The 23273-nt window shown below is 40.1% G+C and overlaps 1 protein-coding gene across 1 annotated transcript in view; it reads right to left on the reverse strand.

Moving 5' to 3' along the window:
• Positions 1-430: 430 nt before the first annotated feature.
• Positions 431-23273, reverse strand: part of LOC132126611 (low-density lipoprotein receptor-related protein 1-like) — a 187469-nt gene continuing 164626 nt past the window's right edge. Inside the window, exons 80-89 of the mRNA XM_059537974.1 lie at positions 17650-17826; positions 14484-14624; positions 11764-11934; positions 11346-11507; positions 10915-11098; positions 6291-6389; positions 5013-5083; positions 4837-4930; positions 2385-2529; positions 431-1622 (exon numbers count right to left, since the gene is read on the reverse strand). Coding sequence (XP_059393957.1) covers positions 1482-1622; positions 2385-2529; positions 4837-4930; positions 5013-5083; positions 6291-6389; positions 10915-11098; positions 11346-11507; positions 11764-11934; positions 14484-14624; positions 17650-17826 — 1385 coding nt within the window. The 3' untranslated portion in view covers positions 431-1481. The remainder of the gene's footprint in view (positions 1623-2384; positions 2530-4836; positions 4931-5012; positions 5084-6290; positions 6390-10914; positions 11099-11345; positions 11508-11763; positions 11935-14483; positions 14625-17649; positions 17827-23273) is intronic.

Below are 23273 nucleotides of genomic sequence, written 5' to 3' on the forward strand. Positions count from 1 at the left end.
GAGAGAGTTCAAAACAAAGCAGTTTAGTGATATCTGGTTCGCGAACGAATCATTCGATGTAACCGGATCTTCTTGAACCAGTTCACCAAATCGAAGTGAATCGTTTTAAACGGTTCGTGTCTCCAATACGCATTAATCCACAAATGACTTAAGCTGTTAACTTTTTTAATGTGTCTGACACTCCATCTGAGTTAAAACAAACCAATATCCCGGAGTAATTCATTTACTCAAACAGTACACTGACTGAACTGCTGTGAAGAGAGAACTGAAGATGAACACCGAGCCGAGCCAGATAACAAACAAAAGATTGACTCGTTCACAAGTCAAGAACATGGACAGTGGACAGTAGACCGTTCACACAGTTTCAATGGAGGGACTGAGAGCTCTCGGACTAAATCTAAAATATCTTAAAATATCTTTTTCACGGGTTTGGAACGACATGAGGGTGAGTTATTAATTACAGAATTTTGATTATTGGGTGAACTTACCCTTTTAAGTATGGGAATTACGTAGTGACCAAAAACTTGTCTAGATTCCAGCTCTGCACACTATGCACACATTTTTTATTTTTCACTCTTAATTCAAACCATACTGAGGGAGTTCTCATATGTACTGGACTCCTGGTGGCTGCTTTTCTTTTACTATCCTTTCTAACTAAACGTTTCATTTTTAACAAAGCATTTTTAGTTTTGTAAAGAGATTCATAGATAGGCACAATTTATTGTTGTCTATAAAACTAATTTTAAGCAGTTAAGCAGAAGCCTTCAGATTAAAAGGTTTTTAAGAACATTAAAACATTTCTGTCAAGTGTCCAAATCTAGAACACTGACATTTTCACTTAAAAACAAATTGTTCTGTAAAAATTGTTCAGTAATAAGCATATGTAATATTGCAATGGTTTGGAGCTGTGCACAAGAAATTGATTATCGTTGTAAATAATTATGAACTTACGATGGGAGTAGTAAAACTGGCACATCAAACTGATAACATCTGATTGATATTGTAGTCAATCTGAAGCAAACAACACTTGTTCCATGTCAACGTTCCCCTCTCCACACAGTCAAACATACAACAAACAATTGGCATTACTGATGGAACAACATTTTTTTCTATACATCTCATACAAAAATAAAAAAAAGTCATTGTTCCAATCTCTATCTTTTTTTTCCTTCTTTGACTCCATATTGCACAGAGGTAGTGGCTATCAAGGTTAAGGGGAGGTGATCTAAAAATTGTGAAAAAAAAATGGGATCTTCTAGTAAAAAATACAAATTATTTTGTTGTTGTGATGTTTTGTTGTGACCAGATGAATTGTAAAAGAACGAACTGTAATACTGCAATCACATACAAAAGTAGTCCTTCATTTTGTACATTTTATACAGTGTTAACACTTAATCATTGACTTTGTTTTTTCTTCTTTTTCTCTTTTTCTCAAAAAGGCAAATGGTATTTTCCATGTATGGATCAAACTGATGGACAGTCTAAGCCAGGGGGTCCACCAGGGGCTCCTCGTCGCCCCGGGATAGCAGCTCCTTCTTCTCATCTGTACTGGCCAGGGAATTGCGGCTGTTGTGAGCTCCCATGTACAGAGTCGCATACACAGGATTCGTGAAGTTGGTCGGCTACAAAAGAAAAAGTTGGAAATATATGGGATCAGGCTGATTCTTAAGCTGAAAGATCACAGCTGTGCTCACCAAACATAGTCAGCATTTGAAGGCATCGTATCCACACTCCTGACAGAAAGATTGTTCCAATTAATATGCTGCCTTCAAAGACACCTTGTGCCCTCTAGATGGGTGGCAACTCTGAGGAAAGTAGCTGTGTATGTAGGCAGTATTGCTCTTTTGTCTTTGCATGAATGTAATTATGCGATTCATGTTGCAAAGTATTGCTACAATAATAAAAGATAATTTCAAGTGGGCCATGTAATGTTTTGCAAGGCAAATAGTCAATAACTGCCATTAAATGACCCAAATACACTATCAATCATTCTAATATGCTGACTGGCTGCTCAAGAAACATTTCTGATTATTATCAATGTTGAAAATATTTGTGTGGATTCTTTGATGAATAGAAAGTTCAAAAGAACATCCTTTATTTAAAATGGAAATCTTTTGTCATAAATATGTTTACTGTCATTTATCATCAATTGAATGTGTCCTTGCTGAATAAAAGTATTAATTTCTTGAAAATACAGAGAGAGAAAGATATTTGGGATTTCAACTTCCAGAGCCCAATCATTACAATAACTGTGTCATTTTCTGAAGTGGATGAATGGAATTTTAAATTTTGGGTTTTTTTGTTTACTCTTCTAGACTTGTTTTTGAGTAGTGAAATAAAGCATGGACATCTTTCAGAATATATGCAATTTTCTGTCATCTTACCTTGTCAGGATCCAGTGTGAAGTCAGCATCCAACAATTCTCCAACATCATCATCTTGCTCTCCTTCATAGATTTTATAGGCTGGGTTTCCAATCTCAACATTCATAGCGCCATTTGTCAATCTCTGATGCTGAAAGCCTTTGGCTCTGCAGATACACAATACACAGTTTATATTCACAGGGGGAGGTTGTGAAGTCAGTATTACACAGTACAAAGCAGCAGAGGGAGAAATACAGCCACAACACAGAGGGATGCCACTAACAGTCACTGGAACAACCTAAAATGAAGCAACACCATCACAAACCCAGCATTTACCAAAATACATAATCTATGTGTATAATCTTTTTGCCTGTAACCACAATTTAAGTCAACCAACTTGATAAATGATTAGAAATTAAATCAAAAAGTACAAAAGTAAAAGTATGTGTATAAACAGGGTTGGGCTGTATGACTATAAGACTTTAGTTCATCTTCAAAACACAAATGAAGGTACATTTTAATGAAACTTTTTTTCATTTATGTCCCTCCATTGAAAGTCCATTTCACCAAAATTAAAATAAAATTAAAATAAAGGCACTGTAAATGTTGGAGCTTTCTTTTACCATATTTGATGTGCTGTATGCGTATGTGTGTTAATCAAAGTTTATGCAAATACAAATCTAAATTAAATGTTTTAATCATATAAAAAGTGATCGTATCTCTTAGGAAGAGACACCACTCGATTAATATGGATTACTTGTACAATCTCTATATAAAGGTTTGGAGGCTTGAAAGTTTAATTGAGTGGACTTTCATTTAAGGGACAGAAATCTCACTGGTTTTAGTAAAAATATCTTCATTTTTGTTTCAAATATGAATAAAAGTTTTAAGGGTAAGTAAATGATTCAAGGTGAACTAACCCTGTAATATAAATTAATTCAATTCAACTGATGTGTGGTCACAGGCCTATGTTTATTGATATATGTATTTAACTACTTATAACTACGGTATAAAAATAATAATAATAATAATAGTAAATACTTTTTAAATCAAATGTCTTCAACTGACAATCAGCAATATCCTTTTTAATTAAGTAAAGTTATTTAATAAGTTATTTCAATAGTCAAGTTTAGCTAAATTCATTTTATTAAATATCAACTGAAACACATTGAAGTGTTTTTGCAGGGATGGCTAATTTTTTAATTCACATGTATCAAGTTCCCAACAACACAATATTTTAATCAAATGAGAAGTACTTTTCATTTGTGTGTAAAAAAAAAACAAACAAATCACTACATTATACAATAAGGGATTACCACATTGTTTAATAACCAAGGTTATTTAAATTAAATCTTAAAATAGCAAAACCAATTATATCATGATATAGGATTCAGGTCTTACTGCCCTCCCTAGTAAAAATAAATAAATACAATATGCAAATGAAAAGATGATAAGATTAACACTTTCTTTTAAGGATTAGTTCATTTCCAGAATAAAAAATTCTGATAATTTACTCACCCCAATGTCATACAAGATGTTTATGTCTTTCTTCAGTCAAAAAGAAATTAAAACATTCCAGGATTTTTCTCCATATTGTGGACTTCAATGGGGATCTTTTTCAATAGGATGTTTTTGTTTTTAGAAAATGAGTGATGATTTCCCTTGATAAGACTCTTATTCCTAGAGCCCTTTAAAGCTACACTGGAACCACAATTTGGACCTTCAACCCGTCGATCTCCATTGTAACTGATATGGAGATAAATTCTGGAATGGTTTCCTCAAAAACCTTCATTTCTTTTCACTTGAAGAAATAAAGACACAAACATCTTGGATGACATGGGGGAATTTTTATTCAGGAAGTGAACGAATCCTTTAAGTGAAGGCCATCAAATGGCCACATTGTCTTGATAAACACTGGGTTTTGAACATGGCACATGTTCAACAGATGCAGTCCTGCTGAGAACCGATCGTACATAAACATACGGCATTACAGCGGGACCGGTATGGCTCTGTTGAAAACAATACGATAGGTTCTCACAGTCTAACACAACTGGATCTATTTCTTTGTTCTCGGTAACACATTACCACCTTCTCATCTGAACAAGGCACAAACCACTCATAGGGTTTAGTCAGATGGTTTGACAGAGGTATGACAGAAAGAGATCGGGTGAGACCATGAAGACAACAAGAACACTTGGACCACAATTCTCCAAACCAGCAATAAAGATGGACAGAATGGGAGAGAGACTAAATAAAGACATAATGGAGAAGGACCGTTACCGCGGTCGTTTGGAGCAGGATTTGCCAAGCCTACGGAAAAGAGCAGATGCGGTTTACCAAGAAAGAAGGAGAGAAAAGAGGTGTTTTGGGATGGGAAGTTGCTTATATTTCAAATTCTGAATAGTACAACACTTTAGAGAGGTGAAAATCTTTTGAAAAAGAAGTACAGAAATACAATTTTATAAAATACTCACCCTCTCATTCTTTTCCTGTACCATAATACTGCTCCTCCAATCAGCAAAACCAGCAGTATCAGTGAAACCAATGGAATAACTATTGAAGCTGTTCCTAAAAGAAACAGATGTTATTATAACAGGAATTATTTAGATTTTAATATAGCTGTAGAATTCAAAAACTTAAAAAGACTTACGGCCACTGGATTCAGCATTTACATGATGAGCAGGATTCTCACAGCGATGACCCTCCCATCCCAGAGGACATCTATATGAAGAAACAGAGGAATTTACAGTATATAAATGGTATATGATTTGCCGCTGTCACCTCTGGCTTGATTAGTTGGGGTCACTTCATCTACAGCGATATCGTTGACTTGAATGGAAATAAATGCACACACACTATTTAACTGAACAGAGATGACATCACTGAATCCAATGATGAACTGCCTTTAACTATCATTTTGCATTATTGACACACTGTTTACCTAATGAATGTTGTTCAGTTGCTTTGACACAATGTATTTTGTTTAAAGCTCTATATAAATAAAGGTGACTTGACTTGATATATATATATATAGATATGATGTGATTGTGTAAATAAATGATTATCTATATCGGCTAAACCCAAAAACAGCTAAATCAAGCCCATATAGCAATTACATGATGCTGTTGCTACTAAGTCCTCAAATATTTACAGCCATACTAGCATGAGGAGCCGAATGGAGAAGATCTTGAGAAGGTTATTTATTTCCTGTATCAAATGGAATATGAAATGGCAGGATTTAATGTGGTCCCCACACCAAGCTTTATAACTCATGTGCAGGCATCAACTATGTGAGCTATGCCTGGTGAGCTGAAAAAGAATAAGGGCCTAAGCATCGGCTCTTGTGGTACCCCAGTGCAAAAGTGCATATGATAAGCAAAAAGAACCTGTCCAATTTACAAGATGAGACATGTTGTACAGGTAGCATACAAACCACTTAAACACTTACAGAGAATGCCAGTGGCTGCTTGGTCTTGAAGTCAGACAGTAGTTTTACTACACCATTCTAGACAATGATTTGCTACACAAACTAAGGAACCGTGTAGATTGAAAATCATTTGGTGGAGAGTGGAAGAGCATATGATTGTGTGTTCAAGTGGTACTATTAAATATGTTTACGTTATATTACTTGCAACACTGTTACCATTAACTACAACTAAAACTATTAAAAATATTTTTCAGTAATTAAAATAAAGCATATAAAATATTAGAAGAAAAACTTAAACTTGAAAAACTTAACTGAAAAAAATGTAAGTTACTAAAATTAAAAAACTAAAATTCAAATAAAAATAAAATCAAACTAGAAATATATATACAGTATATATACAGTATATACATATACATATATATACATATACATATATATATCCATACATATACACACACACATATATATATATATATATATTACTAAAATAACACTGCTTACTTGCATTGTGGGAGGTTTGTGGCACTAAGAGAGCACTGCCCGTTAGCACAGTATCCTTCACATGTATAACAGCTCGGCTGGATTCTGCCACTGGTACACCTATAACATACAGTGAACTTATGCACATCAGTAATATAAAAAACGCCAACATACAAACAAGAAAATAGAAAATATATATTAGCCAGTGCCAATAGTCTTGTGGGCAGCACACGGACATACAGCAATGTTGTGCCATTGGCGTCATGAGTTTGGTTTGACGACCTTTCCCGAACTGCCCCTTTTTTCTCTGACACTTCGCTTCTTGTCAACTCTGATCAGTCCTATTATAATACATTGAAAAATGCCCCCCCCAAAAAAAAGATTCATGAACAGTAAAGTTTCCAACCCTCAGGGTGTCAAAATTCAGTCAGGGAGCAAGGAATGGGGAAACTTTTTAGGTAAAAAAAGTTAAAATTAGGAAAATTGCTCTTTTTGATTTCTTCCACTGTCTTCATCTGTAAGTCGCTTTGGATAAAAGCGTCTGCTAAATGAATAAATGTAAATGTAATGTAAATGAAACGGGGAGTTCTTCAAAACCACAGTCTTTAATAATCCAATCACACAGGGAACATAGGAGACACGGGACAATCCTGACATAAAGCCCCCTCATCAGAGGTGGAAAGTAACGAATTACATTTACTCGCGTTACTGTAATTGAGTAGCTTTTTTGTGTACTAATACTTTTTAAAGTAATTTTTTAAATCTGTAATTTTACTTTTACTTAAGTATATTTTGTTTGAAGTATTGTACTTCGCTACATTTTAAAACACATTAATTACTGAGTAAAAAAAATAAAATAAAAAATCGCTCCCTGGAAACTACGTCAGTAAATAATGGGCAGGAGGGCAAACTGGCGCTAAAATCACAAGAAAGATGCAGACGGACAAAACAGGCGTTAGTGGTGCAGACGCCGCTGAAAATGAAACCCCGTCATATTCTGAAGTTGAACTCGAAGGAAATGAAGTGAACCCCTGGCCATATGTATGCTCTATTATGCAGTGTAAGCTGTACTTGCCTAGGAAGACCAAACTAGCAGCTTATAAAATCTCGACAAGACATCAACCCTTCGCAAGAATGTAGAGGTAAGCTAAATAATTGCATCGGTGCATTGGTGGTTAAAAGCTTTGACATTTTAGCAAGAGGTTTTGCACAAATTAGCCAAAAAGACCGTGGTGAGGAGTGTGCTATTTTTGTTTTAATGATGTGCGCGCATTTATAGTGCGTTCTTTCACTGTGTGATTCAGTCTCCTACAATGCATTTAGAATGATCACAAAATTGAAGATATAGGGGCAGAAAATTCACATATTTATATTTATATTTATTTATATGTATATATTTATATAATATTAAATTTATTCAATTCATATATTAAATGCCATTTCCTCCAAAAATCATCATGAATATATACATACATATATATAACAGTTCAGTAAACAAGTTAATTAAGAGACTTGCGTTCAGACACCATATTGCCTTTTTTAGCTCTATTTCTACAACAGAAAATAATTCCAAACACAGCCACCAAAGCACAGGTTTGCGTCTCTGAGCAACGTGACAGTGTTTCGTTCCTGGATGAATCAACCGTTTAAATGATTCGGTTCAATCGCAATGACTCACTTATTAACAGTGACTTGCTGACACATACTGGCCATTTTAATTTCACATTTAAAGTATCTTTTGATTTTTTAAAAATAATTAATTTCTTATCATTTCAAATGATTATTCAACATTTTATGTCTTGTATATCAAAACATTATTTATGCATTTGTAACTGCAGGTTAAATGCATTCTTGTCCTGCACTAAACAGTGTAATACATCTAAATGCCACTTCCAATGAATCTTCTGCATTTCCTCTGCATTAAAAGATGAGTTTATTGATACTGATTTGCCTGGTAACAGCCCAAATGTTTTATTATTCTAAATAACTGATTCCTTTATTTTAAAACAACTAGTTTGAGATTCATAGACTTATCCCAGGGGTGTAAAAACTCAGTTCCTGGAGGGCCGTAGCCCTGCAGAGTTTAGTTCTAACCCTGCTCCAGCACACATATCATGTAGTTTTCAAATAAACCTAAATGATTAGATTAGCTGGATCAGGTGTGTTTAATTAGGGTTAAATCTAAACTGTGCAGGACTGTGGCCCTCCAGGAACTGAGTTTGACACCCTTGGCCTGTCCCATTTTGACTCCCTCCCACTGTTAAAATGTAACTAAATGTAAGTAATTTTTACTCTGAGTAAATTTTAAATGAGCTACTTTTTACTTTTACTTGAGTAGATTTTTAGACTGGTACTTTTACTTGTACTTAAGTAAAATTTCATTAATGTAATGGTACTTTTACTTGAGTAGATTATTTTTGTACTCTTTCCACCTCTGCCCCTCATGGAAGGTGTGTCCTCGCACCATAGCAAAAATAGAGGGAGACATGGGTGGGAACTTGGGAGGAGGTTATGGAGGAGGATGGATATCTTTGAGGAGGGATGGCCGCCGACTCCAGAGGGCTGACCAATGGCGGAGGAGCAGGTGGAGGAAGAGCCTGAGGCAGAGACAGAGAGGCAACGAGCCAGGGGGATGCCGAGGATCCGGGGGGCCAAGGTGGAGCCGGAGCGACTGAGGACCAAGTTGGAGCACAACAAGGCGAAGGCGAAGTCTGGGCCTCGGAGGCTGGAAGTGGAGGTGAAGGATACCCTGACCTCAGCTACACTGGAGGATGGCAGTCCCACAGGGCTCGCACCGTAATAATGGTGGGATGAGGGTGAGCAGAGGGGTTGCCAGATGGCAGTGGTGGAGGAGGCTGGAGAGGGTAGGAGGGCTTTATTTTCGAGTGGCGGGCAATACAGGTCATTCTGAATTGGATTTGGGGGCTGGAGCCCACCCCTCTTCGTTTTGGCACCAATGCCGCGCCATACTCAGCTCACCCTCAGCCGCGATGCAGGAGGGAGAGCTCCTCTCTGTGCTCACACTGCGATGTTCAAACTGGCATCGTAGAATGCACAGAGCATGTGTCCGGGTAGTTGGTGAAGCTTGCCAGGACCAGGAACAGTCTGGTGTGGCTCTCGAGTAATTTCTCCCTCTGCTCCAGGTATTCTGGGCGAAGGAGGGGATCCATGGGACAACACAATGGAAACAAAAAACAGAGTAAAAAAGAGAAACAAAGCAGAAGGTACAAATGGAGGTAACCGTTTCGGTCGGTTCTTCTGTCACAATTCACTCGGGGAGCAAAGAACGAGGAAACAAGAAGTTTTTCAAAACCACAGTCTTTTATAATCCAATCACACAGGGAATGTAGGAGACACGGGAACACATGGATAGACGTTTAGAACAGACAAACGCTGACTGAAAGGACTAAGGTTGGTTTTTAAACACAGGATAATTGGGGAAGAACTAGACACACCTGGAATCAAATTAACACATTCAACGGGAGACAGAAACTGGGTCACAGGGAGCAAAAACACACACACAGACAAGTCCATAACCCTGACACAGGGTGCACGTCAGGAGAGAACAACACTGCTGCAGTGCAAAAACAGGTGTTTTTTAACCACTGTGGAATGCCATTGTCTCAATATGGCAGGAGAGGGTTTGAAAAGTAAAATGTTAATGTCAACTTCAGAAGTTCCAGTTGGACCTCAGTTTTCCAAGAATCAAATTGATATCAACAACAGATGCAACTGAACAGCAAGGTCTCGTTGTAGATGTTGCAAGTGAAAAGATGTAGGATGGCCTTTTGGGCATGTGCCGTGTATTATAAAGGGAATGAATATGGCCAATTTATTATTAGTTGCTTAGTCCAGAAAAAAATGGTAGGCAGTAGGCAGTTAAATTCTCATATATATGATTTAAATGATTTATTAATAAACACGCAATTAGTCAACTAATGCTCAAATGAACGACTACTAGCCGACAAGAAAAATCTTTAGTCGAGGGCAGCACTACATTTTTGCACTTCTAGATTCTAGAGTCATTTTTTTATTTAATTATTTATTTTGTGAGTGTGTTTTTGGATAAATGCTTGAAATAAGGTCTGTGTCACGTTATTTTCATTATGTTATGCATTGTTATACCTCACTCGTACAGTAATTTAAACTTTACATGTTTTGAAAAAGACGGTTGTTAACAAGTGTCTAAACAGGACTACAGAGTTTGTCGGGGACAGGTAAACCCATGTATTTACTAGTCAGTTTCACAGCCTTGTTGTGTTTGCATTTACACTCTTGCAAACTATCCCAAACTTTCAAGGAATGTTTTATTTTTTTTTAAATACTCAAAAACTTCCTAAAGCTTATTGATGGTAATGTTGAACTGTGGTGTGGTTCATTTAACTTACTTCTGGCAACTGCATTTAGTCTTCAAAATTAAAACAAGCTGTGTTCATTTGTAAAGATTATAATGATGAATAAATCATGTAAGAATCATTTGACCAACTGTTATATAGCATTAAGGCGTGATTGTAAAGGGCTTCAAGATCAAGATGTTGAATGAGACATTTGAATGATAATTGAGATTAAGAAAGTAGATGGATCAGTTTTAATTCTATGTACCCCTAACATTTGTATATGTGTACTAGAGCATGAGATTGTGTACCTGCATGTAACGTCTCCATGCGGCTGGTAGATGTTGGTGGGAATACACTTTCCATCACGGCAATAGTGACACTTGTCCACTTCACAGTTGTTTCCGATGAAGCGTGGAGGGCAGTGACATTGTCTCGACCCATCGCTGGACTGCATACATGTCCCTCCATGAGCACAGAATCCAGCACATGTCCCTGTTAGAGAAGTAGAGGACACTGATTAATATCCCACTTCATTCAATTTAGTTCCTTATCATGGCTTGAAGATCCCCTTTAGACCCTGTTCACACCTCATATGCTAATGCATCTCGGCACACGATGAAGGGCCCTATTCCCCTTTTTAATTATCCAATGTGTGGGTTTAATATTAAGCATTTGTCCAGTAGAAATTACTGAAATGGAAAGACTTAAACAATTACTCATTTTTTTCTATAGTACTTACGATATTGGCACTGGTCTCCCAGAAAGTCTGCAGGGCAGCTGCAGGTGGCCTGGTTTCCACGATTAACTGTGCAGTTTCCTCTATTCTTACAGTAGTTCTCGCATGTGCGCTGGTTACAGTTGGGTCCTGTGAAGCCTGCCAGACAACGGCAAGTCGGAGCTCCTGTAACATTATAAGACAAGTTATTTTTGTTTTATTATTGTAATTATAATGTAATAAACATTTTGCACATCAACAACATATTTAGCCACCATTACTACAAACATGGAATTGGAGAGATTGGAGAGTCAGGTGAGCACAGAAGCAGGTGATCAATGTTTCCCAGGATTCACTGATATGTTGTACAGCAGTGTAAAGTCTGATTAGACATGTGAGAATATATTTAAAGCCCATATGGTGTGTTTTTGTGGTACTGTACCTGTGGGTGATGCGGTACATGTTCCTCCATTCTGGCAGTAGTCTCTGCACTGGTTTAGCTCACATCTCTCTCCTCCGTAGTTGGGCTGACAGCGACACTTGGGTTGTTTTCTGGCATTCAGGACACAAGTTCCACCATTTAGACACATCAGATTACAGGTGCCACTGGGAGCTGAGGGAAGACAAAGAAACAGACAAAAAGAGCTTGTTTTACAAGAGGTCAACCCAAGTAAACAATCCATTTTATTTCCATATTCCACGTGACATTTCAGGGTCAATCTTGATATTCAACCAGAATAAAATGTAGAATGGGACTTATATTTGATAGCGATTTTTTTATGTTTTAAAATGGGTGCTACCAGTCAAACTGGTAAATTATGCCAAACCAAATAGTTTGATTGCTAAACAATACTTAAAATCTATTTTGTCACTGGACAACATTATCCAATAACCCATCAGTGACCTCAGTGGAAAAAGTCATCTCTACCAAAAATATTTATTTCTTTGGAATTGACATTGCTGAGCTCTACTGTTTGTGCTACAGGAACACTAGTGCTGGGACAATAAATCAATGCATCGCAATTCGCGATTCTCTCTCGAATAGATTCTGAGCTTAGCTTTTAGTTTTAGCACTCTAGACTAGATTTTAACTGCAAACTCAAATGCTCATGAAGGAGAGTGCCTTTGCATTCGGGTGTTTAAATGTACTTGCACATCAGCTTTTATGATGCGAGATTAATATAAAAGAAGCTCAATTTGAATATCCTTGTAATTCGCTTCAACCATGAGTCAGACTGGACTATTGTAATGTTCTCCTGGTGGGCCTTCCTGCGTGTACTATCAAGCCTCAGGTTACACTGGCTACCAGTAGCCACTTGCATCAAATTCAAGGTACTGACTGATGCTTGCCAAACAAGATGACCACTGGCATGGCACCAAAATACCTAAACCCACTAGTTCAAACTAATGCGCCTTCCAGAAGCTTGCATTCTGCAAGTGAACAACGCCTTGTGGTGCCATCCCAAAGAGGTTCAAAATCACTCACAGACCTTTTCCTGGACTGTGCCCAGCTGGTGGAATGAACTCCCGATCTCAATTCGAACAGCTGAGTCTTTACTAATTTTTTATAAAAACATCTAAAGACTCATCTTTTTTGTCAGAGAATAATTTACCTGGGTCTCAGGCTGAACTCTGTACCAGGCATTCTTATCAGAGGAGTGCATCAGATAAATTCGGGGTTGTCTCTCCCTTTTCCAAAAAGGAAAAAAAGTCCCATTCAGACTACACAGCTATGAAACTCTCTTATTCGTAACAGTCCCAAAGGGATGACCGACACTACCAAAGCCACCAGGCCTAGAAGATAGTCTGAATCATAGTCCGAATGGGACTTTTTTCCCTTTTTGGAAAAGGGAGAGACAACCCCGAATTGATCTGATGCGCTCCTCTGATAAGAACGCCTGGTACAGAGTTCAGCCTGAGACCCAGGTAAATTATTTGCTGCGTGGGCACTAAGCAGCTTTTCGTCTGTTTATTTTGAAGCCTAAGCCTTTTAAATGAGACACAAGCAGATTCTTATCTATCACCGCCTGCCTCCATGATGGAGCAGAGTGAAGGAGATCGTCCAAATAAGCTGACACTCTGAGACCCGCTATTCTCAGTGATGTTAGAGCTGCCTTGATGCATTTCGTAAGTTTGTGGAGCCAAACCGAACGGAACCGTCAAAAATGCTGGGATTAACAGAGATAACAGAGATACGAACACCGAGAGATTAACTAGTTCACCACAACATCCCTCTCGATAACGGGTCCTACAGCAAATTATTCCCGTAAATGTGCCGGGATCGTACTGATCCGTCACACCACTTAACATGAGGGAATAATTAAGAGAAAAAAGCTGTAAGTGCTTGATAAAGAAAATGAGAACCCGCCTTGATGCGCTAGTCCCCACTGCGAAACAAAAACAGTAGAAAGAAAATATTCACTATAACAGAGAGTATTTTCCCATCCAAAAAGCAGCCGTGTTCAGTGACGTACCTAAAAGTCGGCTTGTCCGTGAACAGTTTAGATCTTCACAGGGAAGAGAACGAAAATGAGGTGGGGACCATTATGCAGTGGCTAGATCAACTGACTAGATCACAGACTAAATTTGTTCATTACCGCCATCTTTTGTGATATTACACACCTCACGGCTTTACAGTCCCCCCCAAAGAAAACAAAACTGTGATATAGTAATGAGCTTATCATTTGGCAAAGGATGATTGTGGCGGGATTCATGCAAAGTGCAATGGTAAATTGAAAGTAGTTTCAAGGTAGCTAGCTACTTTTTATAAGTAATTTGAAGTGAGCTAGCTACTTTTCAGCAGGGTAGCTGGAATGGTGCTTTACTATTTAATTTATGAGAAGCTTGTAGCTGGTCAAGCTATAGTTTCAGAGTAGCTTCCCCAACACTGATGGAAACTATGATTATTTTGCAGTTTCGTATTATTTCCAAATCATTATATTATTCTTGCACCTGTGACTGTCACTCTGCTCTTTTGTTTCCTCACTCCTGTCACTGACTGCGTAGCACAGGAACACATTGCGCCAGTCATACTGTACCACAGACTGTCACATTGACTAAGCCATTAGATGTCAGTGTTCATTCAACAAATATGATGCAATGTCATGTTGTTGCAGCATCTGTTTCCCTTTTTCAAGTGATTTGAAAGATCACAATACTCACAGACAGGGGACAGCGTTGGGGTGGGAACCTCCACACAGGTGCCATTGTCCAGGATTCTGCCATTGGGACACATGCAGACTGGGCCGCTGGGGCTGAGCAGACATAACCACTCACACTTCTTCCTGTCACATGGGTTGGCCACTATGATACAAAACAGCACATGATACATGAACGATGAAACTAACCTTTGTTATGGGTATGGGTGTGTTTATCTTTCTTGGTATTTGTTGGTTTTGTTTTTCCTTGTGTTGTAGGTGGCCGCAGAGATACAGGACACCTGACTCCCATTAGGAGGTGGAGATAAATATCGTGGTTTTATGCAATGAAAAGAGGCAGGGAGAGTTGACATCATCTCCGGCTGGCCTCGAGTTGCCTCGCTTTAGGACCGATCGTTGTCTGCATTTTGTATTGTGTAAACCCCTAGATTTTGTAATAAATATTAATTATTATATTAATTCAGTGGTGTGGCTGTCCCATCTTTGTTGGGGTTATGAGCTGGCTGTAACAAATCGGGGGCTCGTCCGGGATACGCATTTGGTAATTAGAAACACCTGTTGGTATTTTCAGCAGTTCAGCTGTTTGCAGGAGAGTGTGCGGACAGATCAATGTGTAAGTTGGTTAGTCACTGCTCTTTATCGATTGTTCATCGCAATTGTTTGCCACTCATTTACATGAGAGGAAAGTGAGGTAGGTGAGTTTGATTTTCACCTAACCTACATTTGTAATGCAATTATTGAAATGCTGCGGAGGTAGACATATGTTTTACTCTTGTTTGGCATTTGTTTGTTTGACTGATGAAGGCAGTTGAGACCGGTTGTCGACGTACATGTATGAAGGTTGTTTATGATAACTTTTTGGGTGGAATATGTACGTTGTTTGGTAGTCTCCGTTAAAGTTGCGTGAGATTATAGCGAGGAATAAATTGATTGTCTTCTCATATTGGTGGCTTTTCCCTTGTTAGGCTGAAGCAATGCTTGTGTTGACCCTTTATTATTTTAGTTTGTTGTTTTTGTGCTGACGCTGGGCTGAGGGCACTGCCGCTGTACTAGTCTATCTCTGGATTATCTGAGAGTAGTCTGTACTGACGGTATTTGAGAGCTTAAAGTCACTTAGCTCTTGGTGGAAGAACGAAGCTTAGGGTTGAGATAGTGTTGTGTGTAGGTAGTGGGGAGAGTCACTAAATGTGATAAGTTTGAAAAGAGTTGATGTTGAAAATTATGTTCTAGAGGTTGATAATTGTGCTTTTTAAGATGACTATGTTATTAGATGAGTTTTTTGAGCATCCCACTGAGGAGAGCTTTTATAGGCTTTCTAAGAAGCAGTTATTGGAAGTAGAAAAAAAGTATGAAATCAGCCTTATCACTAAAGAAAAGAGTTTAAAAGAGGGAGTGGTATTTGTTTTTAAAACTGCCCTTATTAATTTGGGTATTCTTGTTGTATCGGAATCAGGGGTTACTGGAGATCAAGGAGAAAAGGATGTTCCTGTTTGTACACTTTCATCTCCTTCGTTTGAAGAGCAGAAGGAGTTGTTGCTCTTGGAAATGGAGAAGAATAGAACAAGTCAAGAAGTTGAGCTGTGTAAGTTGGATATTGAATCTCAAAGGTTTGCTTTGATTAGAGAAGGTAAGTTGGGATGTCATTCAGGGAATTTGCAGGCCTCAATAGTTAGTCCAGCTCCAAAAGCTTTTGATGTTTCTCGTTCTCTTAACCTCATGCCGAAATTTGATGAGGACGACTTAGATACTTTCTTTACTCTGTTTGAACGGTTGGCTGATCTTATGGGATGGGAAGATTGTGAGAGAATGCTACTTTTACAGTGTGTGTTTTGTGGTAAAGCTCAAAAAGCCTACTCGACACTTAGTGTTCGTGACAGTCAAGTTTATAGTAGGGTAAAAGACGTGGTGCTGAAGGCATATGAGTTAGTTCCGGAAGCTTACAGGCAACGTTTTCGGACTTTACGAAAAGGTACGCAGCAGTCTTTCACAGAGTTTGCAAGAGAGTTAAGGATTCAGTTTGATTGTTGGTGCTCTGTTTCACTGGCAAATGATTTTGATTCACTCTATGAATTGTTATTGTTGGAACAGTTTAAAAACACTTTACCTGAAAATGTGGCTGTTTTCATAACGGAGCGTAGTATTCAGAATGTAGAGGTGGCAGCGGTCCTTGCTGATGAATATTTGTTGATTCATAAAGATGTAAAAAAAAATCATTGGCATTGATTTGGGCTTTGCAGTTGTTGTTTTTTAAGTTTATCTAACAAGTGGTATTCTTCCAGTTGTGGTATACAATCCACTTTTTTGCATTCTTTGCAGAGCCCAAACCAGCGTCTTATTCGATGGTCTCTCTTTCTACAGCCCTATCCTTTGGACATTTGACACATAAGGGGTGTGGAGAATGTACTGGCTGATGCCTTATCTCGTGCCCCGTGTGAGATTCTTTGCAGCTAATTGAGATGTTGTGTTTCTTCTTTCTGTCTTCTCTCATTTTGACCATGGCTTTTCCTAGGCGCTGGGAGTTGCTGGTTCAAATTGCAGAGGGGGATCAGGTTAAAGGAACATACTGGGTTTGCTGTGGATTATAATTTTGGGTTTAGTGGTTATGTTTAGATCTTTCGTAACCTAACGAATACCTAATTTTCACATTTGTTTTAGAGGTACTTTTGTAAGGATCCTCTCTCTTAAGGGGGGAGGTGTTATGGGTATGGGTGTGTTTATCTTTCTTGGTATTTGTTGGTTTTGTTTTTCCTTGTGTTGTAGGTGGTCACAGAGATACAGGACACCTGTCTCTCATTAGGAGGTGGAGATAAATATTGTGGTTTCATGCAAAGAAAGGAGGCAGGGAGAGTTGACATCATCTCCGGCTGGCCTCGGGTTGCCTCGCTTTAGGACCGATCGTTGTCTGCATTTTGTATTGTGTAAACCCCTAGATTTTGTAATAAATATTAATTATTATATTAATTCAGTGGTGTGGCTGTCCCATCTTTGTTGCGGTTATAAGCTGGCCGTAACACCTTATCATTAAAAGTCCATCAAATCTTTTATCTCAATTTTTCCCAGTAATTTTTTCTATTCTTATAGCAGTCAAGGAACAAAACCTACATTGATTATGTTTTGTGACCAAGTTCAAATATAGTTATATGTAAGAGTTGGATGGTTGACAGACTTACTCTCTGGCTGTTTGTAAGGGTGGTAGAGGACCAAATCTGTGGCATGGTTTATTCCTGTGGTCAGATGCTCCACTGCACTCTTGCCAAACTTGTTGACGCGGAAGACAAAGTTGTTGTGATAGGTCACACCATATATGAAATCCTCAAAGATATCGATACTGAAAGGATGGTGCAAATCTGAAAGAGAGATAAAAATGTTAAATTATATATATCAAGCTGGGTTGGTTCACTCAAAAATGAAAATTATGTTATTAATATTTCACCCTCATGTCGTTCCAAACCAGTAAGACCTCCATTTACCTTCGGAACACAGTTTAAGATATTTTAGATTTAGTCCGAGAGCTCTTAGTCCCTCAATTGAAACTGTGTGTACGGTATACTGTCCATGTCCAGAAAGCTAAGAAAAACATCATCAAAGTAGTCCATGTGACATCAGAGGGTCAGTTAGAATATTTTGAAGCATCAAAAATACATTTTGGTCTAAAAATAGCAAAAACTACAACTTTATTCAGCATTGTCTTCTCTTTCGTGTCTGTTGTGAGAGAGTTCAAAACAAAGCAGTTTGTCATATCCGGTTCACGAATTAATCATTCGATGTAACCGGATCTTTTTGAACCAGTCCACCAAATCGAACTGAATCATTTTAAATGGTTCACGTATCCAATACGCATTAATCCACAAATGACTTAAGCTGTTAACTTTTTTAATGTGGCTGACACTCCCTCTGAGTTCAAACAAACCAATATCCCGGAGTAATTCATGTACTCAAACAGTACACTGACTGAACTGCTGTGAAGAGAGAACTGAAGATGAACACCGAGCCGAGCCAGAAAATGACTCAAGAAATGAGTCAAGAAACCAGTTACATCGGTTTTCGGACCACCAGTAGTTCTTTCGGACAGTTCGATTCAATAAACCGGTTGAAGAAAACGGTTCACCTTTTGCGCTAGACGTAAAGGTGTCATTGGCGATGATTGCCCTTCATTCAAGCCTTCGGTTTACCCGCGCTCATAACATTAGCACAGAATCAGTTCAGAATCAATCACCAAAAGAATCAGTTCGGTTAAGACGGTCTGTGTGTCACACATGCGCAGTATCATCAGTTGATCGGTTCTCGAATCAGACACGTCTGAAAGAAACGGTTCTTGACTCGTAAACGAGTCATTAACAACTTAAGTCAGTTGTGGATTAATGCTTATTGGATACGTAAACTGTTTAAAACGATTCAGTTCGATTTGGTGAACTGGTTCAAAAAGATCCGGTTACATCGAATGATTCGTTCGTGAACCGGATATGACAAACTGCTTTGTTTTGAACTCTCTCACAACAGACACGGAAGAGAAGACAATGCTGAATAAAGTCGTAGTTTTTGCTATTTTTAGACCAAAATGTATTTTCGATGCTTCAAAATATTCTAACTGACCCTCTGATGTCACATGGACTACTTTGATGATGTTTTTTTTCTTAGCTTTCTGGACATGTACAGTATACCGTACACACAGTTTCAGTGGAGGGACTGAGAGCTCTCGGACTAAATCTAAATTTTTTTAAACTGTGTTCCGAAGATAAATGGAGGTCTTACTGGTTTGGAACGACATGAGTGTGAGTTTTTAATAACATAATTTTCATTTTTGGGTGAACTAACCCTTTAAATAAGCTCATTCAAACTTTGGTGATGCTTTTACATAAAAAAATCTTGTATCTTAAAATAATCTTAAAACATTATAGTTAACTAAAACTTTACAAAGGATTCAAAAATAACTGAAATAAAATAAAATATAAAAACTTCAAAAAAGTCAAACGTCCACACATTTCATGTGTTGGTTGTTTGTTCATAAGATTTTGAAAATTACTGCAGTAAATTATGAAACGTTTGTGCTCACACGTCTTGGCTCTAATGTTTTATTCTGTTTATTATTCAGACACCAGATATAATTTTTTATATATTTTTTTCACTAAGGGGGGGCAAGATGCTATAGTTCCTCTTCAGGAACTCGAGCTGCGTCGAAGCGCTACGGGGAACCTGTTTAGCATGAGCGACTCTGAATATCATATCTAATCTGTCTTATTGAAGAGCGTAACATCACGGGCGGGGTGACGTAAGCTACTAGGAAGCTATGAAGGCACGAGCCGCGCAGCTGGCGTCAGCTTCGCTTCTTTTAGCAAGCGCTCTGTGTGTGCATGTCATTCTGTCTTGTCAGTCTTATTTATTGTTGTTTGTCACTATTAGCTCCTCAAAGAGTAAGCAATAGTCAAAGAGTAAAGCTAAGACGAGACATCTGAAAGGCGATTTAGATCCAGATCTCGTTTTAGATTGTGTGTTCTTCGCTACATCACGAGTGGGGATACACAGTCTGTGCGCAGTCTGCCTGGGATCGAGTCATGCTGTTTCAGCTCTTGAGAGAGCCGACTGCCTGCACTGGTACAAGTCAGTGTGGACGCTTCGATCCCGGAGGACTCTTCTCGAGAGGGAGTCTTAGCCAGCATTCCTCGTGGTGTCTGTCCCGCTTTCGCCGAGGCAGAGCGGCGCCTGCATTCGCTGGGTTCACAGATAGATCTGCTGGAGGGTATGGAGACGGGCACATCCCTATTTCCTACCTCACCCACCAGATCTGCCAGATCTCCGGGTTCGGAAGCCCGAGTGTTGCGGTCCTTCCCCCCGAGTGACGGCTGTTACGCACCGCCTTTCTTTCTCAGAGGAGATTGAAACGGAGGGTGTCGATGAGCTTGCAGTTGCACAAACATAAGCTGCATAAACAGTTGCACAGACAACAGTTGCACAAGCATCAGTTTCACAAGCATATTATGCCTAACTTTATAACGAGCAGCATTAATGAGGAGCGCAGCTCAAGCAGTCAGCTCTCGGGGAAATATAAGGGGGCTGACTGTGCTTCTCGCATATCTGGGGACGGGTCGAAGACGGCTCTGCCTATCTCCACCCGTGTTCCCTAGATCTAGAGTTCGTTCTCGAGGTTCGGAAGCAGGCACAGTGGTTCCTTCCCCCTCTGTGAACTCGTAGCTGCAGCTACCTATCTCCGAGGAGATTAATACTGTTTGTGTGACTAAGCGACTCGCATGCTGCCAAAACAACGCGTGTATTACATCATTTTCAGTTTTGATGTGGATCTCACCAAAACCAGACCATCTTTACTCGTCTGATAGGTTAACAGCATTAATTCTGAGGAATTAAATTCAGTATTTATCTGACTATGAGAAGTTAGATATGAATTATAACAAGGCAGACCATGTTTACTCGTCTGATTGTTTGCATTAAATTCTGAGGAATATAATGACATTTATCTCACTCTGAGAAATTATACTGGAGGGGCTGCTGGGCGGGAGCAGCCCTCTCAGTCTATCGTCAGGGACCAGAGGCTGAAGCAATGCTCTGAACCAGGGTTTTCCCAGCCTGAGCCGGATCTGAGGGCCGTACTTCAGTCTGGGAGGTCCCCGGCTAAGAAGTCCTGTCACGACTGCAGAGGGCGGCCCCTACTGGGGTAGAGCGGCGTACACCGCATTACACGGTGCCAGTCTCGCCTCAGCGCCCTCTGGGGGCCGGTCTACCAACCCTGCCAGAGTTCCAGGGCGCAGCGGCCTCCAGCGAGCAATGTCCTCAGTATTTTCTGAGCTGAGATGCTCGCTGCCTATTCGTGGGCCTCTTACACCAGAGGTGAGTCTCGAGAGACTGACTGCCTTAGTAGATTATTTAGCAGCATGGAAACTACTGCCAAATGTATCTCAATGGGTCCTGCGCACAGTAGAAAAATGCTACCATATTCAGTTCGGCTCTCCACCGCCTAGATTCAACGGGGTTACTCCGATGTTAGTCAGCCCCGAGCAGGCTCTGGTTATGGAACAAGGAGTGAAAACCCTATTAGGGGAGGAGTTCCAAAAGAGGGTGGGGGGTTGCATCCGATCATAGATGTGCGGGTCTTAAATCTATCAGTTATGAAACTGAAGTTCAAAATGCATGATCATGCATGTTGTAGATCCGAGGACTGGTTTGTCACGATAGATCTCAAAGATGCATACTTCCACATATCCATCCTTCCACAAAACAGGAAGTTTCTGAGGTTCACTTTCAGGGGCGAAGTTTAACAAATATCGAGTACTTCCCTTCGGCCTTGCACTCTCACCCCACACGTTCACGAAATGTGTAGATGCGGCTCTGGTTTCTCTGTGCATGCAGGGCATCCGCATTCTCAATTATATCAATGATTGGTTGATTTTAGCTCAGTCAGAGCAGGTTGCGGCTCGACATCGAGATGTTGTTCTCGCACATATGGGGGAGTTGGGTTTGAGACTGAACGCCAAGAAGAGTGTACTTTCTCCGGTTCAGAGAATCAGCTATCTAGGCGTAGTATGGGATTCGACCGCGATGCAGGCACGCCTGTCCCCTGCTCGTATCGAGATGATCCTCATCTCAGTCAAGAGAGTCAAAGAAGGCCAGTCAGTCACTGTCAAACAATTTCAGAGATTTTTGGGTCTGATGGCAGCTGCGTCCAACGTGGTACCTCTTGGCCTGCTGTACAGGAGACCCCTACAGTGGTGGCTCAAGACCAAGGGATTTTCCCCGAGGGGCAATCCACTTTGAACTATCAAGGTCATGCGGCGCTGCCTCCGTGCCTTGGAAATGTGGAAGAAGCCTTGGTTCTTGAATTAGGGCCTGTTGCTGGGAGCTCCTTGTCGCCGTGTAATACTAGCGATGGATGCATCCCTCACTGGTTGGGGTGCGGTCATGAGTGGCCACCCTGCCCGTGGTCTGTGGAGTGGTCGCCATCTGACATGGCATATCAATTGCCTAGAGATGCTAGCAGTTTATCGTGCACTGAAGCACTTCCTCCCAGACCTAAGGGGTCACCATGTGTTGATGCGCACCGACAACACATTGGTGGTCTCTTATATCAATCACCAGGGAGGTCTGCGTTCGTGCCCCTTGTACAAGCTGGTGCACCAGATCCTTGTGTCGTCCCAGGGCAAACCCCTCTCATTAAGAGCAGTATGTATTCCTGGGAAACTAAATATGGGAGCAGACATACTGTCGAGGCAGGGGCCGAAGCCTGGAGAATGGAAACTTCACCCCGAGGTGGTGAAGCAGATATGGAGAATTTTTGGCAGAGCTCAAGTAGATCTCTTTTGCGACTCAAGAGACATCACAATGTCCCCTTTGGTTCTCTCTAGTTCATCCAGCTCCTCTGGGACTGGAGGCTATGGTACAGACCTGGCAGAGGCTTCGTCTGTACGCCTTTCCCCCTATTGCTCTGCTCCCTGGAGTTCTGGCGAGAGTACGCCCGGGACGGGGTCCATCTGTTGTTAGTAGCCCCGTTCTGGCCAGGCCGAGTATGGTTCGCAGATCTGGTCTCGCTCCTTGACGCCTCTCCATGGGAGATACCGATCAGGATAGACCTACTCTCTCAGGCGCAGGGCATGATAATTCACCCTCGCCCAGAGTTATGGAAACTGTGAGTGTGGCCCCTGAGGGGGCACAACTCATAGCATCCGGTCTCTCAACCGAGGTTGTTGAGACCATTCTCTAAGCCAGAGCTCCCTCAACGAGGAAACTGTACGCCCTGAGGTGGAAACTCTTTACCTCATGGTGCAGAGACCGCCAGCTTGACCCAGCT

The sequence above is a fragment of the Carassius carassius genome, chromosome 44, assembly GCF_963082965.1.
Source record: "Carassius carassius chromosome 44, fCarCar2.1, whole genome shotgun sequence".
Classification (NCBI taxonomy): domain Eukaryota; kingdom Metazoa; phylum Chordata; class Actinopteri; order Cypriniformes; family Cyprinidae; genus Carassius; species Carassius carassius.